Source organism: Podarcis muralis, chromosome 9 (genome assembly GCF_964188315.1).
Source record: "Podarcis muralis chromosome 9, rPodMur119.hap1.1, whole genome shotgun sequence".
NCBI lineage: Eukaryota > Metazoa > Chordata > Lepidosauria > Squamata > Lacertidae > Podarcis > Podarcis muralis.
In genome coordinates, this window is record NC_135663.1 from 31,401,043 (window position 1) to 31,427,344 (window position 26,302).

Genomic DNA, 26,302 nt, shown 5'->3' on the forward strand with positions numbered 1-26,302 from the left:
ATCCATAACCCATGTTCCTGTTAGCTAGGGATGATGGCAATTGTTGTCCCAAACATCTGGAGGGCCGGAGTTTGCCTATGCCTGATTTAAGTGACTAGTTTCTCACTTAAATTTGGTGTAAATTTAAATTGGCTACAATTTAATTATAGGTATTTATTTAACTGAGTCGGAATGCAGGCCTTGGTACTAATTTGGGGGAGGGGTATGAATCCTTGGGGGGATATGAATGAAAGAATCGGCTGGGTGCCTGGATTCAAAATGCAGCGCTGAATGAACTCTCCAGCAGGAGAGAGCCCCCAGTATCAGAGTTTAAACTCACAAAAGTCAAGCAGCACTATAGCATGGGACTATAGGCTATTAAACCCTTTTCATAACACATTTAGTTGCACACAACTATGCAGCCTGTCCAAGAAGCTGTTATGCAGCCTGTCCAAGAAGCTGTTAAATTTCCAACTGAAATGGGTCATCAAGTTCTGCTGCTAGATTTGGTTTGTGGAAGGCAAGCTGTGTGTCGGCTAACTCACACAGTGGAAGAGAGTGATAAGAATTTATTCGGTTTGCATCATGTTGAATAGGTTTCCACTGGAACTGCTTTGATCTGAAAGATAAATGGTGTGCTGTTTTCTTTCTGGCTAGTAGTTGTAAGAGGGATACTTTTCCAAATGACATAAAATTAAGACTTCTTAAATTTGGGAAATTAGATGAGGGAATGGGGAGAGAACAGATTATATGGATAGCTAGGAGTCTGGGAAACTTCTAACAAGGCACACAAAGGGAATGGTAGATGCAAAAAGCAGCTTTTAGAAATACATGTTGCTACTGTATCGCACACAGAGACTGTGCACTTGAGTATGGACTCATCTGTCAACACAATTTAATTTTCAGTTGTCCTGTGTATTTTATAGAGTGCAGCATTCTATTACGCCATGCAAGACTTGCTTATCTGTTAAGCTAACCTAGTATGGGCCAGTATGTTGTCGGTGAATAAAGAGGATTTAAATTCAAGTTGTACACACCTGTGTAGTCTGTCTATCTGCCTTTGCTTCAGTTCTTCAGCAAGTTCATCATCTATTACCATCTTTGAAGTGCAAGTGTCCCAAATCATCTATGGGATAACATACCAGTCATTCAGGCTGGGTAGAGAAGTGCCCTCAAAGTACACAGGGAGCAATGATTTCACAGAAAATAAAGGTTTTTGGTGAAACAGCAACTATAATTACAATGCTTTCCCAGAAGGGAGAAAGGGCTTGTGGGGTGAGTTGGTGACACAATTGTGCGGTATAATTTTAGCTTTGAAGCAAAGGGCAATAGTAGCAGTAGGACTGAGAAAAGGTAGTAAAATGGCTGCAAGGTAGTAAAATACTTTCTATAAAGCATATATTACAGATCAAATGTTATTTTTTGGTTCCAAAAGTAACAAAGTATTGTGTATAATGTGTTTAGCCATTAAATTATGTTTGGTATGTTAAAAGAACAGGTTTTTTTAGACAATTTCAAATCAAATTTACTTTTTATTTTGTTACAAAGAGCTAGAAGCTGCTGAACTATAAGGAACCTAGCATCTCATTCTTAAAATTTAAGAGGAGCAGGCAAAATTTTTTTAGCAAAACCAGGATAAGCCAACATAATAGGTTTTTTAAAAAAACTTCTGAATATTATGCTGTTTTCCAGTCCCTCCACGTGGCAAGCAGGCATAAAGCATTCATTTCCATAAAAAGAGCTGAGAAGAAGGCAGAGGACCAGTACAGTACTCAATGAACACTTCATTAAATTTTATCCCATTTTCTGATTCTTCATCTTTTTCATTATACTTATCAGAGACTTGCAAAAATCGCAGATTTGTCCAGATTAAAAAAGCTATGCAGTTTCACATCTCAAGAGCTATTGAGCTTGGGGAGGGGGAGTATACTGTTGAGTATTTCATGGGCTGCAGGCCACTTCATTAGATACATGAAATTTTATCCTTAATTATCAGGAATATAATATACCTGGTTTGGGGACAGGAGCCAGATGGCGATGAAGCCAAATGCTAATGTAAAGAAAAGACAATGGGAGATAGCTAATTTTTAATCATAGTGGACCTTTTGAAATTAATGGACCTAACTTAGTCATGCTCATTAATTTCAATGTGTCTGCTCTAAATAAAACTCAAATACTGCCCAGTGATGATAATATTCCTACCTCAGCATCCATCTTGGATTTCTTCTGTGTGTCAAAGGTTCTTGTAGATTCCTGTCCAAAAGAGTCAGAGCTATTTTCTGAACTCGGGTTGGATTCTGATAGTCCCCAAGATGACTTCTCTTTTATGTTCCATGGTTCTCTTTGACCAAATGTACCTTTTTTTAATTAAAAAAAAGTAAAGTTACTTTAAAATGTTATACTTGACTACCTCAGAATCTTCTCTGTTATGCTTATATTCAATTTTTACTTGCATGTAGACAGAGGACTATATCCAACCAAGTTGTCCTGTTAGATAAAAACATCTGCCTGCGCAATGAAATTTCTGCTCCCTGCCTCCCCCAACCAATCTTCTCCAAAGGGTTGGAGAAAACCACAGGACAGATTTGGGAGGACAACAGGAGAGTAAAGTTGTGCAGGTGGAAGACCTGCTAACTGAATAACTTGATTGGATACAACCCAAAATAAAGCTTTCAAAAAAACAAAACCACTGTTAAAGTACTCGGGAATGAACAACCACATAAGAACATAACGAGAGCTTGCAGGATCAGGCCAATGGCCCACCTAGACCAGCATCCTGTTCGCATAGTGGACACCTATGAGCATGCCTGTGGGAGACCTGCAAGCCGGACCTGAGCACAAGAGCAATCTCCAGCCCTATGCTTTCCAGAGACGTGTGCAAAAGCATTACGGCCTCAACCGTGGAGGACAAGCAGTAGCCATCATGGTTAGTAGCAATTGATAAGACTTCTGCTCCGTGACGATGCAGTGGTGATGGTTCCGTTCCAGATGCAATCAGAGAAAGTTTGATGTGGCAAAACAGGATAGGGGTATGTGGGTTGCAGACAGATCATGCAGTGTGTGTATAGTTATCAGATTGTGGGTGCAACAACTCCTTATTCCTGGGTCCAACAAGTGTTAAAATGTAAGCCAGGCTAGATTCATGATGAGATTAAGAGAACATAGGATTAAGGGGGCTCTGTGCAATACAGCAAATAGGTAGGGCCCCTCCCTCAACTCACAGATAGAACGCCAAAAGCCAGAGTTTAGAGTTGAGTTTGGTTGTGTTGTGACCGAGAAGAAAAGCAGAAAGGCAGAGCACGATGTTTGATTTCTGTTTGAATTCAAGGCTGCTGCTATGGAGGAAACAATACTCCCTTGGGTTGTTGATGCTGTGAACCCCTCCACTGTAGGCTTAAGCTGTATATATGTGTAAATAAACCATATATCAAAGAGACCACAGCTTCCACTGTACCCATTACCAAAAGGAAACATGAACCCTGGGTAAGAGCCTGGAATCTTACACTGCTGGGAGATTGGAGTGGTGCGTAATAATGTATATGTATTTCCATCTAAAATTAAATCTTACCTATATATTCCCCTTTTAGGCTCCACAACTTTGCATTATAGTCTAAAGAAGTAGTGAGGAGAAGCTGGTGCTCATTCATAAGGCAGATGCTACTCCATTGGAAAAAGAAAATGGGTTTAGTTTGTTATATTGACAACTGCTCTGAAAATAGGCACTGCTGCGGAATTTCCTTACTCTCTTAAACATCTTGTTTCTCAAGTTCTTTCCACAGCTAGAATGGCAATACTCGTAGAACTCCTCAATGCCAAACCATACCCACATGCCCAACATGCGACATCATATGTGATGTCACGTGTGGGGCAAATAAAGATGCAGTTGAGCCAAAAGGGGGATACATGCCATACACAGTACTTTGCCAGCGCAGACAACTGGCTGATGCTCAGGAGTTGCAAAGCACAGTGCTGATTGTTGTGGCTTGCAAGGCACCCTGCATGGTGCTATGGAAAAACAGATCACCTATTGACATTGTGGTGTCATGTGCCTTTCAAATGCCATTGTGATGTTGTGTGCCTTTCTAAGTTGGCCCATGGGGGAGGGGGAGATAAGCACCCAATCCACTGGCTGAATCCAGCTCCCCACTGTTCTTCTACAGGGTCTGTGCTTTCTTACCCAAGCAGGCAGTGCAGGCAAAAGAGCTACACTGCCACCACCAGTGCGCCATGAGAAGGGGGCCTAAGATGTAAGTAAAGGGAGCTTGTCCCCAATGGATTCACCAGCTCCTAATCTTTCCTCATGGGCCTTGTGTTCCTCAGCGTGTCTTACCTGGTTATGCTGCAGTTGTGAGTGTTCCAGCTGTGAAGTACTATTTGAAAAAAAGGAGAGGAGACTAAGGTAAGGACATACTGTACACTCGGGAGCAAATATGAAACATTTGGGTTTTGAATAAAAATGTTTCTCTCACAAACTGGTGGCTTGGCTTCTGGGCCATTAATGGCATATTCTGCAATGTTCCAGATATGGAGAAAGCCCAGTTGGTCTCCTGCACACAAGAGGAAGTCCTTGTCATCAACTGCCATGTCACTGACTGTGGATCTCTCTTTTGACTGCAAGCAAGGAAATAATAATAATAATAATAATAATAATAATAATAATAATAATACATACATACATACATACATACATACATACATACATACAATCATGTAACAAACTCATCCATTAGCTGCTGGATTGCAGAAGCTTCAGTACTAAAGTTGTGGCGGAAATGTCCTTTAAGTGATGCATTATTTTATTTTTACTCTCAAGAGGGAGGACTAACAGCATAATTCTGTGATGGTGTTCTCAGAAATAAATTCAACTGAGTTCAATGGAACTCACTCCCAGCCCTGCCTAGAAGGGCGTATTGGATTGAAGCTTCCTTGCACTCTTAGGAGCACTTCGTTACTTGTGTCACTTTTGGTGAATGATTAGTTTTGCATTTCAGTTGGTGCATGTGGTGAAATTTTAAGTGCAATTTCAGCATACACAGGCAAGAAGTGCCTACATTTTAAGGTTGTCCAGACATGGGAAATGCATGGATCCAGCCCAACTATCAATAGGATATTGTTTACTCTTTCTTTTGATTGCACATTATGTTACATATTAGGGGGACACGGGTGGCACTGTGGGTTAAACCACAGAGCCTAGGACGGTGTTTCCATGCACTGCCAGAAGCGGCTTAGTCATGCTGGCCACATGACCCGGAAGCTGTACGCCGGCCAGTAAAGCGAGATGAGCGTCACAACCCCAGAGTTGGTCACGACTGTACCTAATGGTCAGGGGTCCCTTTACCCTTTACTATGTTACATGTTGGGTTGATTCTAATGTAATACCAACCCATGGTTTTGTGCTATGCAAACAGGGTTGTTCGAGGGGATAGAGTTGTGCATGCCCCATACTCTGTATCTCCAAAAGTAACTTTTTGCCCTCAGGGAGGGATACCACTGAGAGTCAGCTCTCAGTCTAGCTAGCTTCTGTGTGTGGAAGCAGCAGGGTGGCATCTTGTCCTTTGTCTCTGATCACAAAATGCCCTGGGCTAGCACTGTCTCTGGGTTCACCTTGATGCTTAGACTACCATCATATGAAAAGTCAGAAGAGGATACAGGCAAAGCCCTAATGCACAGAGCAATCCTATGCATATTTACTCAGAAGTCGATCCTACAGCATGCAACGGGGCTTACTCCCCCAGTAAGTGTAGCTAGCAGGGGTAGGGAACCTATGACATTCCAGATGTTACTGGACTCCAGCATGGATGGTGGTCTGCAAAGATGGGATTTGTGGTCTAGCAACATCTGGAGGACCACTAGCTACCCAGCCCTGGTGTTTAGGGTTGCAACCTAAATGAATGTGTGCCGCTTCCAGTTATGAATTATTTAAAGATCTAGTTCTTATTTTGTTTTGTTTCCAAACTGTTAGGAATCTCACAGCACTAATAAAAACATACAGAGGCCTTACAAATGGAAATTAGCAACATGTAAAACATTCTTCCAGAAAATGAGCAGCACTTACACTAGAGAAATAAGCAAAAAGGTTCCCACGGCCATATATATTCCAGAATGCAATATAACCTGGGAAATAACAGCAATCACGGTATCAATAACAGTATCATATAGATGAAAATGAGATTTTCTGCATTCCCCCCCTTAAAGTAGAAGAAATCTGCCCTGTGGTTGAGGGTGGGGTGGGGAGTGTTGGTTTTCTGCTAGAAACTCTGAAACCTGAATTTTTTTCTCTGTACTGAAATGTTCATTCTGACCCTACAATGGTCACACAATAGGCTCTGTACTAAGACTGTTTCAGAAAGCTTCTACAGAGTAACATCCTTCCACAAATCTAGGTATTGATGCAAGGCCTAAAGCCTCTTCTCAATATGCAGTTGGCACAAGGAAGAAATTTTGAGTTGAATTTCTTAAGAAAGGATCTCCCTTGCTAAAATGCCTGTTTGATCTGAGTGCTTCTTTCAACAGCGCTAATCTTAAGAGGCATTGCCTCTTAAGTGTCAATGATTGAACAACATCCTCTCAATAATATTTTGTATTTGGGTATCACTCTCAGGTGCTTCAAAGTGCTTCCTGTGCATTAGCTAACTGTCATCCTTACAGTAACCATGTAAGTCAGGATTATTCTCTCATATTGCAAATGGGGGGGGGGGGGGACTGAAGGAGAGAGGGAGAGACTCTTACCTAAAGCCATTGAGTTAATGGCGGAGGTGAGCTTTGGACTGGGAGCTCCACCTGATTCGTAGCTCAGTCTCTTAGCCATGGTGCTGCACCATCAAAGTCACAAGTGCTGCAACTTATGACAGCCTCAGGTGCCATGGGGGTGTTCCCACCCACCTCCCTGCCCTGCTTGCCTGATATTTGGATTGAGAGGAAAGCTCTAATGGCTGCAATGGTAGGTTTTTTCTCCCAATGACAATAGTGGATCACATCCATACCAACATTTAAAACGCTTTGTTTCTCCTAAGGAATCCCAGGAACTGTAGTTTGTTAAGGGTGCTGGAAATTATAGCTCTGTGAGGAGTAAACTGCAGTTCCCAGATTTCAGGGGGTGGGGAAGCAATGTTCTTTAAATATATGGTGTGAGGAATGCAGCGGGAATGCAAGCGCCCAGCCTCCCAAATAACCTTTCACACAATTGATGGTTGTATGAATAGTGTCTTGCCTAGCCTGGCCCTGAAACACCCTTTGGACTGCAGGCCCTTGCACTGCATTGGCAGCCATTTTGAAAGGTTCCCCAATCTGTGAGCAGGTTTTTGGTGAGTACCTGGAGCCGTGAGAAGAATATGGGATCTGAGCATATGCAGGCCTCTGAACCCCAGCCCCACACTAACTAACTAACTAACTAACTAACTAACTAACTAACTAACTAACTAACTCACATTTATTTATTTATTTATTTATTTATTTATTTATTTATTTATTTATTTATTTATTTAACTTTTGCATTTACCTCTAGGTCCACTAGCCACTAACATTGCAGCTGTTTTCTTCTTTTCCAGCCTTGATAAGAGGAAAATGATTTTATTGATGGTTAAATCCTCTGGGAGGGGACAAAACGAACCATGAAAGCATTTCCAGCACAATCCAGCACAAAGTATTTCCACAATCTCACACCAGCACAGGATATTTGTCAGCAATGCATTTCACTGTTGTAATCTGTAAAGCCAAGCCCAGCTCACCCAGGAGACTCCACAAGACACTTCCTCTCACACACAGTCTTGTAGCACCGTCAAAACTAGCAAATTTACTACAGCATAAGTTCTTGTGGGCAACAGGCCACTTCATCGGATGAATGAGATGTTATCCGCATATACCTGCAGGTACACAGAAGCTGGCAATTGGTTGACATTTCCATTGTGTGGACTCTGCGCTCCCACAATAAACTCTCACAGGAAGCACCCTCACTCCAGGCTTGAGATGGTGTACATCTAACATTTACCAACTATGTGAGCAGGCAGGGAGACTGGTGTCAGTACTGGAGGCAGATGGAGGCCACCTGTGCATATGATTACCACTCCTTGGAGAGCGGCTTTAATTGTTCTGTGTGGGAGGATGTTGCCGTACGTCAGGTAAAGGTGTAGCACCTTGTCACATAGTAAAATTTGCTCACAGCTTCCTCAATCTACTTGGTTCATCTTGTGATTTGAAAACACACCAAATGACTTGGGAGTCTAAGTTCTTTTAACTCAACATTTTGTACTTGGGAATGGAGACCCAGATAAAAAAACCCCCTGTGTGTATCAACATAGCCACTTTCCCCTTTAAAATATGTAGCAACAGCAATGGGGGCTGGAATTTGCACATATTGTGGCTGTCACACAGAATAATATTTAAATGTCTTCCAAGTGGTTATTGCCTGGTCAGCTAGGTTTGTGCAGTGGTTGTAGCCCACCGTGCAATTTACTCCAGTTACCACAGATCCTTTTTTTTACCATTTGTGGTGGCACAGACAAGAAATCCATTTTTAAAACATTTTCATTACTGCCACTGTACATTCTTCATTTTTCACTTCTCTCACCACACCTTGTGAGTTCTTTTAAGCATTTATTTTAGCACAGCAAAAGGTCTAATCCTACTCACCTGTTTCTCCTTCCCTTGCTGCTCTGTCTACAGCATGAAGACGGCTGCAGAGATGTCCTGATACCAGATTCCATATGAGAACTTCACCATCAAAACTAGAAGTGGCCAAGAAATGTGGAGGACACGAAGCTACACATAAAATATCGTCCTTGTGGCCCTGTTCCTGCATGGTGCAATGGCAAAGTGGTCATTATCATGCCGTCATTGCCCTATCAAGCACACATGGGGTGTATCTTATGCTCTAACTAAACTAAGAGTAGAGAATCTCTGGCTCTCCAGATGTTATTGGTCTTCCAAGTCTCATCAGTCCCATCCAGCATGGCTAACGGGAAGGGATAACAGATGTTGTAGTTTAGCAACATTTGGGTGGCCCTGCTCTGCTCTAAGCAAATTCATGTAGAAATCTTTTCAACTTTTATTCATGTTTAACTACCATTTCTCACTGCAAGTTAATATCTTACCATACTTCTAATCCAGTCCAGTTGTGGGTATGAGCCTTCAACGACTTCATCATCAATATCCTGAAATTAAAAACTTTTCAGTTCCATCTTTGGTTCCAGAGATTCATAATTCTTTCATGGATAAACAAATTTATTATTATTTTTTACTTAGACATAGGTTAATAATGTGTGTCAAAGCAGTGCTACTGGTACTACTCATATTTCTAGAAAAAGGCAATGCTGGAGCTATAGAAACTGAAAAATATTGTCAGACAACTTTGCCTTTCATTCACATCCATGGGGTAGGCAGGTTCATCTGTAGACACAAGGCTATTCTGATTTGGGGTGGGGGAGCCATATAATAGAGATTAGAAACATAATAACAGCCAACTGGGTTAGACCAAAGATCCATATAATCTGGCATCATACTTAGAAATGAGCATAGGAAACTGTTTTATACCAAGCCACAAAATCAATCCAACGAGATGTGTATTGTGGCAGCAGCTAACCTTGGTTTCAGACAGAAGTGTTTCCCAACCCTACTTGGTGACTGAACCTAGGACCTTCTGCACATAAAGACTGTGCTCTGTCCCTGAGCTACAGTCATTCCCCAAAACTTCCTCCAGTGACCCATCAGATGCCTTGAGGAAGCCTACATGGGATATCTTGAAGGAAACACCCCACTCCCAGTTGTGCTCCCTGGCATTTGTTAGAAGCATTCTGCCTTTGAACATGTAGTTGTCATTACTAATAGCCTCCAATAAACCAGTCATACTTATGCACATATAGACATCACACTTTCTGTTCATGTCTGCAGTATTAAGAGGGAATGGGAACTGTTCATACTACTCAAAGAAGTCATTGGCTGTAAGGAAAAGCTCTATGAACTGATTGGACAAAAAAAATTCCAGAAACCTGCTCAGACAGGTGTCCATTATCCTGAACAAGTCATTCTCCATATTAGATGCCTGTCCGTCTTTCGGGTGCACAATGCTGGTATAGTTATTCTGGGCTTCCAATTTCTTACTGAGTTCATTGTGGAACACCTAAAATTTCCCATTTTTGGCCTTCCCAACATCTTATAGTGGAGCAACTAAACTTAACATTAATTTATACTTACCAGGAAAATACTGATCTTCCTGCCCCATCCAACAGAGATGATGTATCTTTTAAAAAATTGAAACATGTTATTTAAAGAGGACAGCCAATTCTAATATAACACCTTTTGTGCTTAATCCTAAAAGGAAAAAACTACATAAGCAGTGTGGCATCACTGATTTTCATATGTATATAAGAATTCAGAAGCTAAACAAACAATGGCTTATTTCGCGCTGACTGGCATGATTTATCATCCTTAATCTACCTGTACCCACCTTCACAAATGTTACATTTATTTTCAGCAAGTGTAAGGGCTATAAACACACTACAGTGGTACCTCAGTTCTTGAACTTAATCCATTCCAAGAGTCCGTTCGACTCCTGAAACTGTTTGAAAACCAATTGGCACGGCTTCTTGCACTCAAGCAGAAGCCGTGTTGGACATTCGGCTTCCGAAAAACGTTTGAAAACTGGAACACTTCCGGGTTTGCAGCGTTCAGGAGCCAATTTATTTGACACCAAAGTACCACTGTAAGTGCCAAGGTACCACTGTAAGTTTAAAACACTAAGGTTGGAAACCCAAACACTCAGCTGCAAGTATGCCCCATAAAATTCTTACTCAGAGGTAAAACTCTATTTTTTATTTGCCTTACTGCCAAGTAAGTGTGCACAGGAGGGAGGAGAAAGCTGTGTCTTCCCAGATGTTGTTGGACTTGAAGCCTAGCTCCAGGAAGTATAGCCTATGGTCAGGAATGATGGTAAATGGAGTCTAGCAACATCTGCAGGGTCACAGGTTCCCCACCTATGCAAATCGCAAACAAAATATGCAGTCTTTCCTGAAGACTTATTGGATAACTTGATTTAACTGCAGGAGATTCCATGATAGGTTCAATACTTTTCTATGCTTCCAGAGTTTGTGTGTGTTTCAACTGGCTGAATTGTCTGATACGTCCATCTTGCAGGTGTCCAAATTATTCCTATAAGATCATTCGGTAGAGACCTCTTCCCAGCTTACTTGTATTTTCTTAGCCATTTATACTTTTCATTTTTAAAATAGCAACAACAACATCCTTTGTACCTGTTGTCGTAAAGATCAGCATAGGTGCAAGCAGTGACTTCGTCAGCTGAACTGGTAGCTGAAAGAGAGAGAGCAAATGATCATGTTGCAGTTGCTGGCAAAATATCAGAGAAACTAAGAGGCTGGCCATTAGCTCTCTACCTTGCTTAATGGTATGCATGTATCCAAGGGTGCTGCTATCCCATTTCTTCAGACTGCCATCTGCGCCACCAGTGATCAACCTAGACAGCAGGGGGAAACTGTTCGTTGTAATGGAATTGCAAACTGGCAATTGAATTAATGACAACTGACAGTATAGAAAATTGTTGGTAAAACTGTTGTCTATTCAGCTTACTGGCTTTGTACCTCCTGCTGATCATGCTGTGCACATTGCATTGTTGATGCTTCCCACCCACACATATCTACATCAATCTTCTGATGCTCAGGATCAAGTATTGGCATGGTTGGGCATCTGTTGATGACTCACCGTCCCAACAGGGGACCTGCTGACAAGAGCTCCCTAGACCTGCTAATAGTGAGAAAGTAGGCTTGAGGACGGGGAGTGGGGGGTGTCCATAGATAACAGAGCAGACATTGATAAACTTAACATCTGCTTAGTCCATGAATGCATCAGAAGTCTTTTCCTACCTGGATATTATTACCCACCCGCCCTCCAAAAAAACTAACTCTGAAAGAGCTCCAAGTTTGACAGCTGGAGAATATCATAATAAGGAGTAAGGAGAACACAACTCAACTCTACCTGTATCTATAGGTGTGGCTGGTAGTACCTACCTGCCAGAAGCATCTCCACATCTTTCCAGGAGGCAATGGGACAAGGTGGTGGGGAGATTGGTGCAGTAGCAATGCATTCCACCTCCTTGCACCCTTATTCTTCCACCTTCTGGGAAGCACATCCTGGGAGATCAGGTAAGCGCTGCTGCCCCTCCCTGCTGGCTGCTCTTGTATATCTATCTATGGGAGTGTGCATGGATGCAAGTGCGTGTGCATATATACTTCTAGACTGCCCTACACAATACAGTCCCCAGGCGGTGTGCAAAGCATTAAAACACACCAATACCTGTTTCTACAATCAATTAGGACATCGGTACAAACACAGCAAAATTAAAACAACAGAAAACAGCAACAAATACGACACAAGCTAGCCTCAACAAATTATACCTCCTTGCCTCCAAAACCCTGGTGGTGGAGGTGTGCTCTTTGGAGGTTAGAAGGTGTAATTCTGTTAATCTGATGATAACTAGATATTGAATACCTCTTTCCAATGGTATCTAAGGCCATGCAAGTTACAGCAGCTCCTCCGTGAGCTTCACACACTTTAACAACCAGCTGTCCAGTTTTAAGATCCCACATTTTTATAACCTATTAGAAGAAATAAAAGGGATAGGAGTGGGGAACTGAGGACTGATCTCTCTTCTCTCATGCTGAATAAATAAATAAACATAAAGCGAGGAAATGAGGAAGCTTAAAGGTCACAAGAAAATAAACTATTTCTAAAATTCAGAATAAAATTAGCATTAACTGTTGAAGATGCAAAAGTTTCACCTGAACTGGGACAGCAGGGAGTAAAGGCATCAGAATCCACCTCTTTGTCCTAAAGCTGGCTTTTCAAGCACTGCTTGCTACCACTTGGGTATGGCAAGAAATCCCAGAAAGGTGATTTCTGCCGCACCTATTAATATGTTTAATTCTTATAGGGAGAGCAGGTATTTCTGACACCCAAAAAACCAAACAAGTTTTAAATTGTTTAAGGGTTCTCATGCAGCATTGCCACAGTGGACCTTTTCAGACACAGCCTTTCTGGACTAATAAACCACAGTTTATTAAACTGGGAATGAGAATTAAGCCCACATGCTCTCCACCATGTGCCAGCTTCAGCACTTTGATTCTGGTCTGCTGAAGTTACAGGTCTCCATGACATCTGAAATGATGCACTGTGTCTTAAAGCTGGTTTACAAACCAAGATCTTAAACCACAGTTGTAAAAGCTTAGTTAATAACTTGATATTAAGCCACAATTTTGGACATAGTGAGAAGCTGTAGTTTAAAGAGGCCAGGGTCAATGTTCTGAAGCCAGCACAAAGGGGGAAGTCAAGGCAAAAGAAGAGGGACTGTGTGCACTTGATACTAATTCTATGGCTAATAAATGATGGTTTGTAAGGCCAGGAATGTTGCACACAAACTGGGTCATAGTCTCAGGGTTACTTACGGAGTCTTCTGAGCAACTAATCACATGCTGCAGTTGCTGGTTATACTGGCAGCAAAAGATAGGCTTGTTATGGGATGTGCCTGAATCTTGGTTCTGATTCTCCCTGAAAAAGATAACACCACAAGATGACGAAGAGGAGAGGTACACTGGGGCTGTGTTCAGATTTATGATTTATGAAGCTGTGCATGAGTGCCATGGATAGGTGACCTCTTCCTGTTGTGCGCCAGCTTTGGTGTGAAGCTCCTGATGTGCATTAAACTAGAGTCTCTTGCTACATCCAAACTGGGGACACTCTGCCTTAATGCCAGGTAACAGTTCACTTTCCTGGTTTGTATACTAACACTCACCCAGAGCTCCCTGGTTCAGATGCAACAGAAAACTCTGGCTTCATGCAAACAAGGATTTGCATCAGGAGGAGAGAAGGGGTAAAGGAGGGCACTGTTTCCATGGCTTCACAAACCAGTAATCTGAAAATGGCCTGTATATGGACATGTTTTAATCTCAATATATTTTGCACAGCAGGCACTGAGTTCTTTTAATGTCATGTACTGGAGAACTACATGACTAGGAAAATATCTGACTCTGTTTTTATCTAAATCCAAAAGAGATACACGTGGGGCCATAATCAGGACTTCTTATTTGCTTGTGATGTTTTGGCCACTTTGAGTGTCAAAACGAGAATGACAGGCAGTGGCGTTGGGGGGCCTTGCTCTAGAGCAGGGTTTTCCAAACTTGGGTATCCAGCTGTTTTTGGACTACAACCTCCATCATCCCTAGCTAGCGGGACAGGGGTGATGGGAATTGTAGTCCAAAAACAGATGGAGACCCAAGTTTAGGAAACCCTGCTCTATAGTAAATTTTGATTTAAAAATGCTGTTCAAGTTAGTGCTTGCATAACGTATGTGTTTTTGATGTCTCTTCTACATGGAGCAATGTATTGGTCACCACCCATTTGATTTTATGTAGTAACATTCAAACACACTGCCCATAGAAGAAACTATGCATAGATTGTGCTTGACTCAATGTCTACAGCAGATTGGTATATTGTTGCCTACTTATATTGGAATTGTAGGAGCCCAAAAGTTTCAGCTGCAACATAAAGGGCTTGCAAGTCGGGTGAAAAGTAGCAGGCTTCCATCTCCCCTCTGATTTGGCTGGCTTTGGGCATGACTGTAAGGAGGCAGGAATGGTCTTCAATATCCCAGACCTTTGAGAAGAAATATACGAGTTCAGAAAAGCTGTCACCCATATCACAAACCTATTGCCCTGATAGCACAAAACTGTCCCATGGTAAATGATTGAAAAAATAAATTGATCAGCCCAGTTATCTCCTGAGATTGTCACAATATATAAATATATCTCCCCTGATTCTTTCCCAGGTATTAAGACATTAAGATTTTGAGTTCCATGAGGCAGAACTTTCAGAAAAGTGAAATCTTACAAGTGAAAACAGTGATTTGCCATTCTTCGTGACTGATAAGACCTATTAGCACTTTGTGGTTGTTCAATAACACATGCGGATAAAATTGTGTGAGAGAAAAATGGATTCATCGAACACCTAAGGAAGCCTCCAGCTGTTACTTCCTTTCTAGCAAATTGAGAAGCAATCATATTGCAATACTGGAAGTGTGAACTGTACCTCTAGGAAGAGGTAGCTGCTTGTGCAGAGGTTTACCGGTAATTCTATGGCTACCATTATCTCCATCTACCCTTCCTTCTACTTTTTAGTACTGATCACTGACTCTGACACTACTAAACATTCCGTTCCGGTTTCAGGTGTTAGGTAGACCGTATGTTGCAAAATCCTGTATCTGGGAATCTAAACCACACACAGAGAGAAAAGCCCAAACCTACATTTCGGTGTGTGTCTGATTGCCCGAGTTGTGACATCTCCGCCCCCACCCCCGGACATTATAGTGACTCCTTGCTTGGGATGAATAGGCCATCTGGCACACGGGACAAGCATGACTGGCAATTTCATATCACACTATGGCAATTGCATATGATACCACACGGAAGAAACCTTTGCAGGGATGTGCAATATTTGTTCTGTGTTTGATGCAAGCAGAGGAGGCACGATAGTTCAGTGGCAGAGCACACAGAGATCCGTACTTAGACACACTTATTATAGACAATCTACAGAATCCAGGCTATGTGGTCATATGGTGACATTCTGTCTTCTAAAATCCCATTTATGGAATGCTCTCCCTAGGGAGGCTCGCCTGGTGCCATCATTACATATCTTCAGGTGCCAGGCAAAAATGTTTCCCTTCAACCAGGCATTTGACTGATGAACATTCTATGGCTTTTTTATGTGTTTGTGGGTCGGGGTTATTGGTTTTTGTTTTACAGTGGTACCTTGGGTTAAGTACTTAATTTGTTCCAGAGGTCCGTACTTAACCTGAAACTGTTCTTAACCTGAAGCACCACTTTAGCTAATGGGGCCTCCTGCTGCTGCCGCGCTGCCGGAGCACGATTTCTGTTCTCATCCTGAAGCAAAGTTCTTAACCTGAAGTACTATTTCTGGGTTAGCGGAGTCTGTAACCTGAAGCGTATGTAACCTGAAGCGTATGTAACCTGAGGTACCACTGTATTATGTATTTTGTGTTCTCATTTTGCATCTTTCTGTTGTGAACTACCCTGGGGTTTGGATGAAGGGTGGCATACAAGCTGTACTAGTAGTACTAAACCAAGCAGTTCATTGCCGATCAAAACCCTTACCTTGATGGTGCTGTCCAGAGAAACTGAGAAAATATTTGTACTGCCATGAGCAATGCATAGGAAACCAATTGGGGAAGTATGTCCTCGCAGTATTGCGATCGGCCACCTAGTGAGTGGCAAACATATTTTTGGTTAACTTAGGAGTAGTTTGCTCAGCAATCAAGCATCAGAGAGCCTATAGATTTCTTTAAAATTAATAAGATAAAGCACTTCTATTCACAGTAAGGTTGAAATGCAATTGTGAATACACCTCCCTGCCCAGCCACCAATCCATTTAAAAGCCCAATATGAGTGCATTGAAAACTGCATTTCTGTCTGCCATGTATGCTCATGAATAGCATGAGAGCGCCTCAGAAGTGCTTCTGGGTGGCATGTGTGAAATCCATCTAATAACACTTTGTCACAGGGAAGGTGAATTGTCACTGAGTCAACCACCTGCTGCTTCTCTACCTCCACTTTTTATTCTTTTTATTTAAATTGTAAGCTCCTCAGGGCAGGGCCCTGTTCTGATGCACTCTGTGTAGAGGCAACATGCACACTATATAGACAACAGCAGCACCCAAAAGACTTACCATATTGGTCTGAATATAGGCTGCACTTCCCTCCCCCACCAATGTGGCTTGTATAAAGCCCTATAATCGGGCTAAGGCAGAGAAGCAGGGTTCTCATTTTACGGGTAAAGTCTATATTTGGAGGTGGCTTATATTCACACCAACAAAGTATTTTCACTTTTACATATGTCTAGGGCTGAAACATAAGAGCCTGCAGTTGCAAACACATGCACATATACACATTACGGTTTGGAACAATTCTTTAAAGATTTGCTCTTCTGTTTGCATTGAAACAACATAATGATAGCTTTTAAAAAATACCTCAAAGCCATCAGCTAGCAAACGGATAGAAATAGGCAAGTTTTAACCCATTTTAGCTTTATTTACCCAGGGACATAAGGGTTCCATAGACGGATATTCCGGTCCAAACCACCAGTCACAAGAATATTGCTTTCTCTGCAGAAGTCAAAGGTCTTGACTCCTTTGTGCACCTTAAAAACAGATTCATCACACTGAAAGCGCCTTGCTGGAGAAGCAGTAGCTGGTGGGGCGAATTTGTTATGGCTGACATTGCTGGAACCCATCAGAGTTTTCAAGCGATGCTTCACATTTTTGGTTCTGCTAACGTAACCTGTGACAAGAAAACAGAAGAGTTGCATGGGAAGGGAAGGAAGATGTTATGTAATGAAGTTCTCACCCTGGGCCAGCAGGGGGATACTGTAGATAGTTATGCAAATGAAGGATCGAAAGTGACGTTCATTGATTGGATAGTTTGCATGCAAATGAAGGATCGAAAGTGACGTTCAGTGATTGGATAGTTTTAGAAAATGGCAACAGTTACATTGTTCTGGAGCTCTATATAAGCAGGCTGACTGAGCTCCTCAGCTCACTTCTGTTCCAGCTTACAAATAAAGAGCTACTTTGGAAGAATCGCTGTGTCGTCTGATATGTTCGCTCACAACTTAACAGAAGACAAACTGAAAGCCCTCAAGGTAGAGAGATAATTGATTCCATTCCTAGGAAAGGGTTGTAAGCTTAGGTGGTAGAAAATATGCTTTCCATGCAAAGTTCCAGGTCGCCAGGGAGGAGAAATTCAATTCAGTGTGCATTTAAAGCCAAATCTATCAAATTCACACTTTCCAAAATAATATGCAAGCCGAAACACAGCTATCCTTCAAAATTTGCATTGATCCAATGCAGTTCTGCAACCAATGTTTACAAAAATGCATACCGTATATTAGGGAACTTGCTTGCAAAAATGTGCACGAGTCAAAACTTCAAATGTGCTTATTAGGAGAAATTCACACTAAAATGCTGGTGAATTTTTCATGAAAAACAATTAAGAAGGAAAACTGCAAATTGCTGCAAAATGTGGATAACTGAATTTAAGATTGGGAGACATACGATACAATACAATACGATAATCTTTATTGTCATTGTCCCATACAGAACAACGAAATTGAAAAAAACTACATCAGACATTCAAAAACCAACAAGCCTGCTATCCCAGCCTGGGCAGCCCTCTAAAAACTCTGATACCCCATAATTAAATACAAGATACTCCCATAGAGACTACCTTACACTGCGTTTAAAACCAAAATGGCATTTGGATAGAAACTGTTTCTCAGGCGCATAGTACTAGTCTTTATAACCCTGTACCTTCTTCCAGAAGGCAGAAGCTGAAAGACATCATTTCCAGGGTGCGCAACTGAGAAACAGAGAGAAATGAAACTGACTGATCCTTCCATCTCTACTCCCAGATTCACTGCTGGGTGCTTCTAGGTAGGGCTGGAAAACACTCTTGACCTGAAACCATAGAGATCCACTGCCAATTACTGTTGACAATCCTGAGCTAGATGGACCAGGTGTCTGATTTGGTATAAGGCATCTCTTTGTGCTCCTATGAACAAATTTTCTGCACATTTGTTGGGGAGGAATAACATAGTGGAATGAGGACTTAAACCAAGAGTACCTGGGTTCAAAACATTGTTCAACCATTTGAGTCACGTGACTCTGGTTGAGTCCTTAGGTCGGTCCCTATCTTTCGTGCTACTCTACGCAGAAAGTGCTTTTGAAAAGACAAAATAGAGAGTGAGCAGAAGAAAGCACATCTGTTGCCCTGACCTCCTTGGAAGATAGGCTAGATAACAATGAGATCAACTAAAATAAACTATCCTCTTTAAAAAAAAGTGAAGGAGAAATGACCACTATCTTTTATTAAATCTTACTTCAACTTCAAATTCTGACATGTTTATTCTGCTAGAGAATGCCCAACTTACCTATAACCAGTGCAGTGCAATCATCATTTGAACTAGAGATGACGGATTCCATAGAAGGGATATATTGAATCTGCAGTAGCAAATGTGCAAAGGAAAATCCTATGAAATTCAGAGTGTCCCAAGGATATCCCAGGCAAATACCATGGAGCAACAAAGGCAAATCTGGGGAAAGCAAGGAGAAGCACAACCTTCCCAAAAGCAGGTGAGGTAAGATGTGCTGTGCAGAAATGATCTTACAAATAATATGGTGGGATCGTGAAATAAGAATACTCCTCAAAAACCTCTTCAAAGCAGATGCAAACAACTGCACCCACCTGCTCATGGGGAATAATTATCTGAATCCTTCACAGTTAACAGAAAGAAGATAGTAGTTGAACATGTAGAAGACAGCACAAATGTCTGAAGTTCTCTTACCTTGGTAACCCAGTCATTATGAACCTTCCAGCGAATGAAGGTGATATTTTCTTGCTCATAAATAGCATTGGCAGAAATGGTTGGGATTTCTTCCACGGGTGGATATTTTGTCCAATTCCTATCAGAACACAATCACACACACACACATTCTGTTAGGATGGAAGAATGAAACCCAGACAATATTGGATTCACCACCAAACATACTATTCTGAATTAGCAATCTAGGAAATTATTCTCGCAAACTTTGTCTTGATGCAATAATGCCCCAATAGATTTTGTTTTGTTTTAAAGGAGCTTTAAGGAAGCATGCCAACAAATGTGCAAATAACTGTCACTCTCGCTACCTGCAGAATGGGCTACCGCTGGTGGGAATTCTTCTGCCCACAATTTGGTGGGCAGAATTGGGAGCTCCACACGAGCAGTGGCGGAGCTTCATTTTTCGGCACCAGGGGGGGGGGGGGTTGAGAGCAGGCGGGGGCGGGGCTGGCGTGCATCCTGGGGGCGGAGTGCACTACCTGTGAGGGCGGGGCACTCAGCGCAGGCAGGGGGCAGCTGCGATGGTACTCTACTGGGATCACGCTGCCAGGGGCAGTACACTCCCCCCGCACTCCTCTTCCTCCACCAGTGCACATGAGAGGAGTGAACTTGACATCATTCTGTGGGCAGAGGGTGGTGATGCTTTTTTGAGGACTCCACATCATCCAAACCCATCCAGTGTGGATTGCAGCCATGTTAGTGGAAGGTCACATCCACACCATATATTGAAAACACAAATACAGTGGTACCTCAGGTTAAGTACTTACCGTAATTCGTTCCAGAGGTCTGTTCTTAACCTGAAACTATTCTTAACCTGAAGCACCACTTTAGCTCATGGGGCCTCCTGCTGCTGCTGTGCCGCCGGAGCACGATTTCTGTTCTCATCCTGAAGCAAAGTTCTTAACCTGAAGCACTATTTCTGGGTTAGCGGAGTCTGTAACCTGAAGCGTATGTAACCTGAGTTACCACTGTAATGGGCATTTAAATCACATGGACCCCCTCCTCCAAATAATCCTGGGAAGTATAGTTCCTGAAGCTACAATTCCTATACCCTTAAGAAACTACAGTTCCCATGGTTCTTTAGGTTAAGTCATTTGCTTTAAATGTATGGTGTGGATATGACCATTTATTTATTTTTTTAAGGATTACAGGGAAGCCATTTCTGAAGCAAGGCATGGTGTATCTACCTCAATATTGTCCACATAGACTGGTAGAGGCTCTCCAGCATTTTAGACTACAGTCTGGAGATGCCAGAGATGTTGAAAGAGTGCCTGGGAATAGGGTAACACTTTGTGTTAAAATCCACATAGGCCTGGTCAAACTGTCACGTACCTCAGTGTTTCTGCCACAGAACTGATCAACAGGATATTAACACAGCCCTGTATTGAACAAAATGCCACCATATCAGTACCCAGATTTATAATCAGCATTATTACCACTACAACATATGCCTAAGGTCATTTTTAACTATTGGTTAAAAGAACAGCGGGTGGCGCTGTGGTCTAAACCACTGAGCCTAGGGCTTGCCAATCAGAAGGTCGGCGGTTCGAATCCCCACGACGGGGTGAGCTCCCGTTGTTTGGTTCCAGCTCCTGCCCACCTAGCAGTTCGAAAGCACACCAAAAAGTGCAAGTAGATAAATAGATACTGCTCCAGCGGGAAGGTAGACGGTGTTTCCGTGCGCTGCTCTGGTTTCACCAGAAGCAGCTTAGTCATGCTGGACACATGACCCGGAAGCTGTCTGTGGACAAACACCGGCTCCCTTGGCCAATAAAGCGAGATGAGCGCCGCAACCCCAGAGTCATCTGCGACTGGACCTAACGTCAGGGGTACCTTTACCTTTTAAAAGAACAGGAGAAGGGTAGTCTATATCCTGCAGCAAATGCCCAACAGCAAAAAATATCTCTGATTATATTTAAACCTATATTCTGTGTGTTTCATTTTTACAAGTTGTGGATACCTTTCTTAAAAACAAACTGCAAAACTCAGTAAGTTCTAGCTGTGCCATTTTCTCAGTTTATATCTGAATTAAAACATACCAAACCTTATCAACATACCTGCTCGTCACCATATGATATCACGCATTCACCTTCTCCCCGAACACTTTAAACAGGAAGAAAAAGCATTATACAGTCTGTCTGTAATTTGTTCAAATAAAGCTTCTACCCTGATCATAGCTAATACATACAGTAGCTCCTTGGAGAAAAAGAAGAATACAAATGCAATGTATAAATACATGTGTACAAAAGCCAAGATGGGTCTATTCCCCCTCTCTGAGGTCTAACTTCTAGAAATGCTGGCGGGGCAGAGCTGAACCCTGAAGATCCTCCATGAATGAAATTTTAAACAAGGCATCTCCATGGTGGAATCCACACACATATTTAAAAAAAACGCTGTGAAAATGCTTTTTTTAAAAAAAAACCGTTTTGAAAAATATATTGAATTTGCCATACAGTGGTGCCCCGCAAGACGAACGCCTCGCAAGACGGAAAACCCGCTAGACGAAAGGGTTTTCCGTTTTGGAGGCGCTTCGCAAAACGAATTTCCCTATGGGCTTCCTTCGCAAGATGAAAGCCCATAGGGAAATCTCCGGGACAGCGGGGAAGCGCAGCGCGTCTTCCCCACTGTCCTCGGACCTCCTCCGAAGGCTGGCGGCGGGCGGAGAGACTTCCTCCCGCCGCCAGCCTTCATTTCTCCGCTATCCCGGACGGCTTTTGAAGGCAGGCGGGGGGGAGCAAAGACTTTCGCCCCCCGCCCGCCTTCAGAAGAGGTCCTGGACCTCTTCTGAAGGCAGGCGGAGGGTGAAAGTCTTTGCTCCCCCCTGCCTGCCTTCCCGAACAGCGGAGAAGTCCCCCGCTGTCCCGGGGTTTTTTAAAATGCTGGGGGTGGGAAGAAAAGCCCTTGGTCCCCCCCCCCCAGCCTTCAGAAGAGGTCGGGGGTCAGACTGTCCCCGGACCTGGTCTGAAGTCGGTTTCCATAGGAACGCATTAATTGATTTTCAATGCATTCCTATGGGAAACCGTGCTTCGCAAGACGGAAAAATCGCAAGACGACAAAACTTGCAGAACGAATTAATTTCGTCTTGCGAGGCACCACTGTACCTCACCATCATCATCTAGTGTCACGTTTGTATATTGCACTTTACAACACACTTGAAACATTTTATTTGCAGCTGTATGAGAGTCCCAAGAAGCGTAAAAGAGGAGGAAAATTGGGACAGGCATAAGAAAGGTCAGGCTGTCCCTGGTAAATAGAGGCAGTTGGATTGTATGTTTTCCCATTGCTATTAGAACAGAATAAGAACTGCAGTTAATCAGATGGTGTTAATTCTGTATTTCTGCTCCTAAATAGGTTTTAGTCTCATCCAAGCTCAATATAATATAGGAAATGTTAGAAATAAAAAATAACTATATGTCTTCTTTCTTCTATATTCACGGGAAAGGTATATAAACTGGGGGGTAGGTGGATGTAATTTGGTTAAGACTGTTGAGTCCAAACTATACCTGTAATCCAAACACAGAGGCATTGTTTCAAGGGCCACAATTTGGCAATACGGTTCCAAGTTGGAGAGCTCATAGAGTCGTATCTCTCTGTTACTGTAAAACACAATGTTAATTAAACACTTTTAAAGCCCAGTAAATGTTGCTTTTTAAAGCCAGTTGATGTTAATAAACTACAATTTTCACTCCACCTTTAATTTAAAAACAGCTTGTTTTAGTTCTTGTGTTAGACAAAACTCAACAGATTCATTTTGCATTGTATGGTGGATTCAGATTTAGCATTGATTAAACAACAATAATTTGTTTTCTTTACTTGACATCAGCTGAATTATAATAGATGTCTAAAGGGCAAGGAGTGTGGATGAGAAAAGATTCCTGGTTTGCCACAGAACTCCAAGAGACTCCAACACCATTTCTCTCCTGAATCTCCATGGTTCTGAAATGGGTGATGCCATATTGAAATCAACCATATAAGCAGAAAAACCCAAAATGTCAGCACTAACACCACAGGTATGCTCCTGCAGTGAATTAACACTAAAATACCTCCAGGCCACTTATTCTGAAGCAGACTCACAGAGGCTCGGGTGGAATCTACACACATGTTTAAAACACTGTGAAAATCTTTTTTTAAAAATCGTTTTGAAAAATGCATTGAATTTGCTATAGCTCGCCATCTAGTATCACAATTGTATATTGCACTTTACAACACATTCAAAACGTTTTCTTCGCAGCTGAATAGCTGAGTCCTGTGGCTTGTACCTGGAACAGCACCTTATAGTTTACTGCCTATTTACTCCAAGCAAACTATAAATACTTTGCATTAACCATAATGAAACAAGATAACATCAACATGAACAAGGTGTGTTGCTTACCATTTTCTCTTCCTTGTTTGCTGTTCACATTTTATACAAATATGTTAATATTTTATAGAATTAGGAACAAATTTGTGAAATTTCTGTGACACTTTTCAAATGGTAGTAGCATATCCATCATACTTAGAAACCCAGAAATTGACTACGTACCAGGTTCCAATAATTAGCTTGTTGTAATGGGCCATTAAAATAGAGCCGGAAACCCACTTTAGCCTCCTGTTTTGTAGTTTGTTTTCATTTTCATCCTAGACTCCAAAAGAGAACATGCTCAAAAGTCTGATCTAAACTGAAACATATCAACCATAGTTAAGCCGCTGGGCTAGGTTCGCATAGAACACAAAGTCATGGTTTAATAAAATATAGTTTACTAAAACCATGTGTCAGCCACTGGAGCAGGGGCCTGGGGATGTGCTGCCACCTTCTCATTTATCAGCAGATGTGCATCATTCAGCTGCCGAGTCTGATAAGCTGTGGGGCAGAATCCAGCGAAAAAAATGGCCTGGCGCTCCCCAAAATACAGCCAAATTAACAGACTACAGTGCTTTAACATGCCTCTCCCCCCTGACTCAATCACACTGTGGTTTAGCATTATATTTGAACCGGCCAGAGGCTGTTCTAATGGAAGCAGCAGCAATAAGAAAGCCCTGAATGTAACAACCTATGAAAAAACTTGTGATTTGTTGGTGTGGTGGTAGCCAACAACCAAGTTAAAAGCAGTTGCAGCTTCCAATGAGCACATAAAAATGTTAATTGAACAAGGAACTCTCAAACTAAGGCACAGGAAATCTCCAAATAAATGTCCCTGGGTTTTTTTAAAAATTGCCTTCTGACTTGATAGATAATTTCTTGTTCTGTTTCCTGTTTTATATGCATCTTGAAGATAATTTCTTGTTCTGTTTCCTGTTTTATATGCACCCCTCCCCCCATTTCCTCACTTTTTCCTCTTTTCTGCCTTTTATTAATCCTTCTGAAACAAATGCCCATTGTCTTTTTTTGTGCTGTGGAAAAAATAAATACATAAAGGAGAATTCCTTGGATGCCAGGGTCCAGGCTTGGGGCAAGTATTATTTGGTGACAGAACCTCAGCTGAAGTTTAAAAACACAAAACATGCAGCAAAGTAAAGTGTGAAAATATAGGCTGTTATTCTTTTGTGAGTTTCAAAACTTCCCCTAGTATAGAAAAAGACCACATGTTTGGTGAATTATAAATGGTTTACTTACAAACTCTCCAAAGGTCAGATTCGTGTACTTTTCTATACAGCATTCAGAAAAAGTTGCACAGGCAGTAAAACTTGGCTTGGTTACAGTAGTGAAAGTTCCTAAATTATTGGTATAGGAACTTGAGTGGCTTGTTGGAGCCATGATTGCTCCAGCTTAGCCTCTTCACATGCTGTGCTTCTCAGGTAGAGTGAGGGGGAACAAAGGCTTGATTACCTAGTCCCTCCCAAGGTGAGCTAAGTCTGGCAGGACAACTTAGTCAATGGCCTTAACCCCTTGATGCATTAATTACATTTAAGCATGGTGGTTATATGAGGCTGGTTATCCCACGATTTTCAGAATGAAGGCAGCACCTTTTGTTAGCAACAGGCATATAAACCCTTCTGCATGTCAGCCTCTGTGCATGCATGTGTTTGACTTGATCCTTTGACAGAACGTTAAGAACATAAGTGGTATGCTCCCAAACTTTTGTGGATTTACCAATTCAGGGTCTGCTAAAATACTTCTCTTATTTCATAGTTCAACCTTTTGGCTCCTTAAACCAGACGTTTTCAACCCAGGTGTTGTTGTACTACAATTCCCATCATCCCAAGCTAGCATGACCAGCGCTCAGGGATGATGCAAGCTGTAGTCCAACAACATCTGAGGACCGAAAGTTGAGAAAGCCTGCCTTAGACGATACCATAGACCCACATAACTCATATCATCCTTTAATCTGTCTGGTTCGGTGTAGAGACAAGCATATATACATTTGTCAGAGTTAATTTCATCACAATTATACTTGGCTGACATCATTTTGAGAAATACAGTCATGAGTGAATGTGTTGGGAGAAAATGATAATGATTGTTAGGACAGCAGAAAAGCAATCTCCTTTTCATTTTAGCCTCAGTAGGAAGATCTTACACCTATTATCAGTAAATATCACAGTCTTTAAATAATACCTCACTTCTTAAACTCACAAGAATCAGAGAGGTTTTCTTCAGTTTTAAGTTTGCACTCCAAATGGAAACCAATCCATCTTGGCCAACACATAAGATGTGACCATCCACTGTTGAGGAGACGTAAAGGAGTGGCTCTCTGTGAGGTGTTTCTGTCACTCTGGATGGATGGAGAAGTGATGACATTTGCCTTAGGTGGTGCTCTTCCAGCTAAACAAAGCAGAATTCAAGTTTGGGTTAAGGCCACACACACAAACTGAGGCAAAGGAACATGTACGGGTTGTGGCACTTAATACACTCATTTCTTTTGTACAACATGGGTAGCTGTAAAATATGGATATTGGT

The 26,302-nt window shown here is 42.0% G+C and overlaps 1 protein-coding gene across 1 annotated transcript; it reads right to left on the reverse strand.

The window, feature by feature from the left end:
- Positions 1 to 426: 426 nt before the first annotated feature.
- Positions 427 to 26,161, reverse strand: LOC114603898 (cilia- and flagella-associated protein 337-like). The gene is made up of 25 exons (XM_028743365.2): positions 25,979 to 26,161; positions 23,951 to 24,045; positions 22,932 to 23,024; positions 21,486 to 21,531; positions 20,761 to 20,807; positions 19,393 to 19,510; positions 18,979 to 19,048; positions 17,087 to 17,330; positions 16,149 to 16,254; positions 14,483 to 14,634; positions 13,428 to 13,530; positions 12,475 to 12,581; positions 11,364 to 11,443; positions 11,223 to 11,280; positions 10,167 to 10,213; positions 9,069 to 9,136; positions 8,608 to 8,770; positions 7,478 to 7,567; positions 6,035 to 6,093; positions 4,449 to 4,590; positions 4,310 to 4,349; positions 3,548 to 3,636; positions 2,182 to 2,336; positions 1,017 to 1,105; positions 427 to 598 (listed from the first exon to the last, which is right to left on the reverse strand). The coding sequence occupies exons 1-25, from the start codon at positions 26,141 to 26,143 to the stop codon at positions 442 to 444; spliced, it is 2,583 nt and encodes an 860-aa protein (XP_028599198.2). The 5' UTR covers positions 26,144 to 26,161; the 3' UTR covers positions 427 to 441.
- Positions 26,162 to 26,302: the final 141 nt, after the last annotated feature.

Excerpts from the sequence above, each read along its gene's own strand:
- LOC114603898 (XM_028743365.2), bottom strand. The coding sequence starts at position 26,143 with ATGTCATCACTTCTCCATCCATCCAGAGTGACAGAAACACCTCACAGA. Across the intron at positions 24,046-25,978 it reads AGAAAACCTCTCTGATTCTT|GATGAAAATGAAAACAAACT; the intron begins GTGAGTTTAAGA and ends TTTGGAGTCTAG. Across the intron at positions 599-1,016 it reads CAGATAGACAGACTACACAG|ATCAAAGCAGTTCCAGTGGA; the intron begins GTGTGTACAACT and ends TTTATCTTTCAG.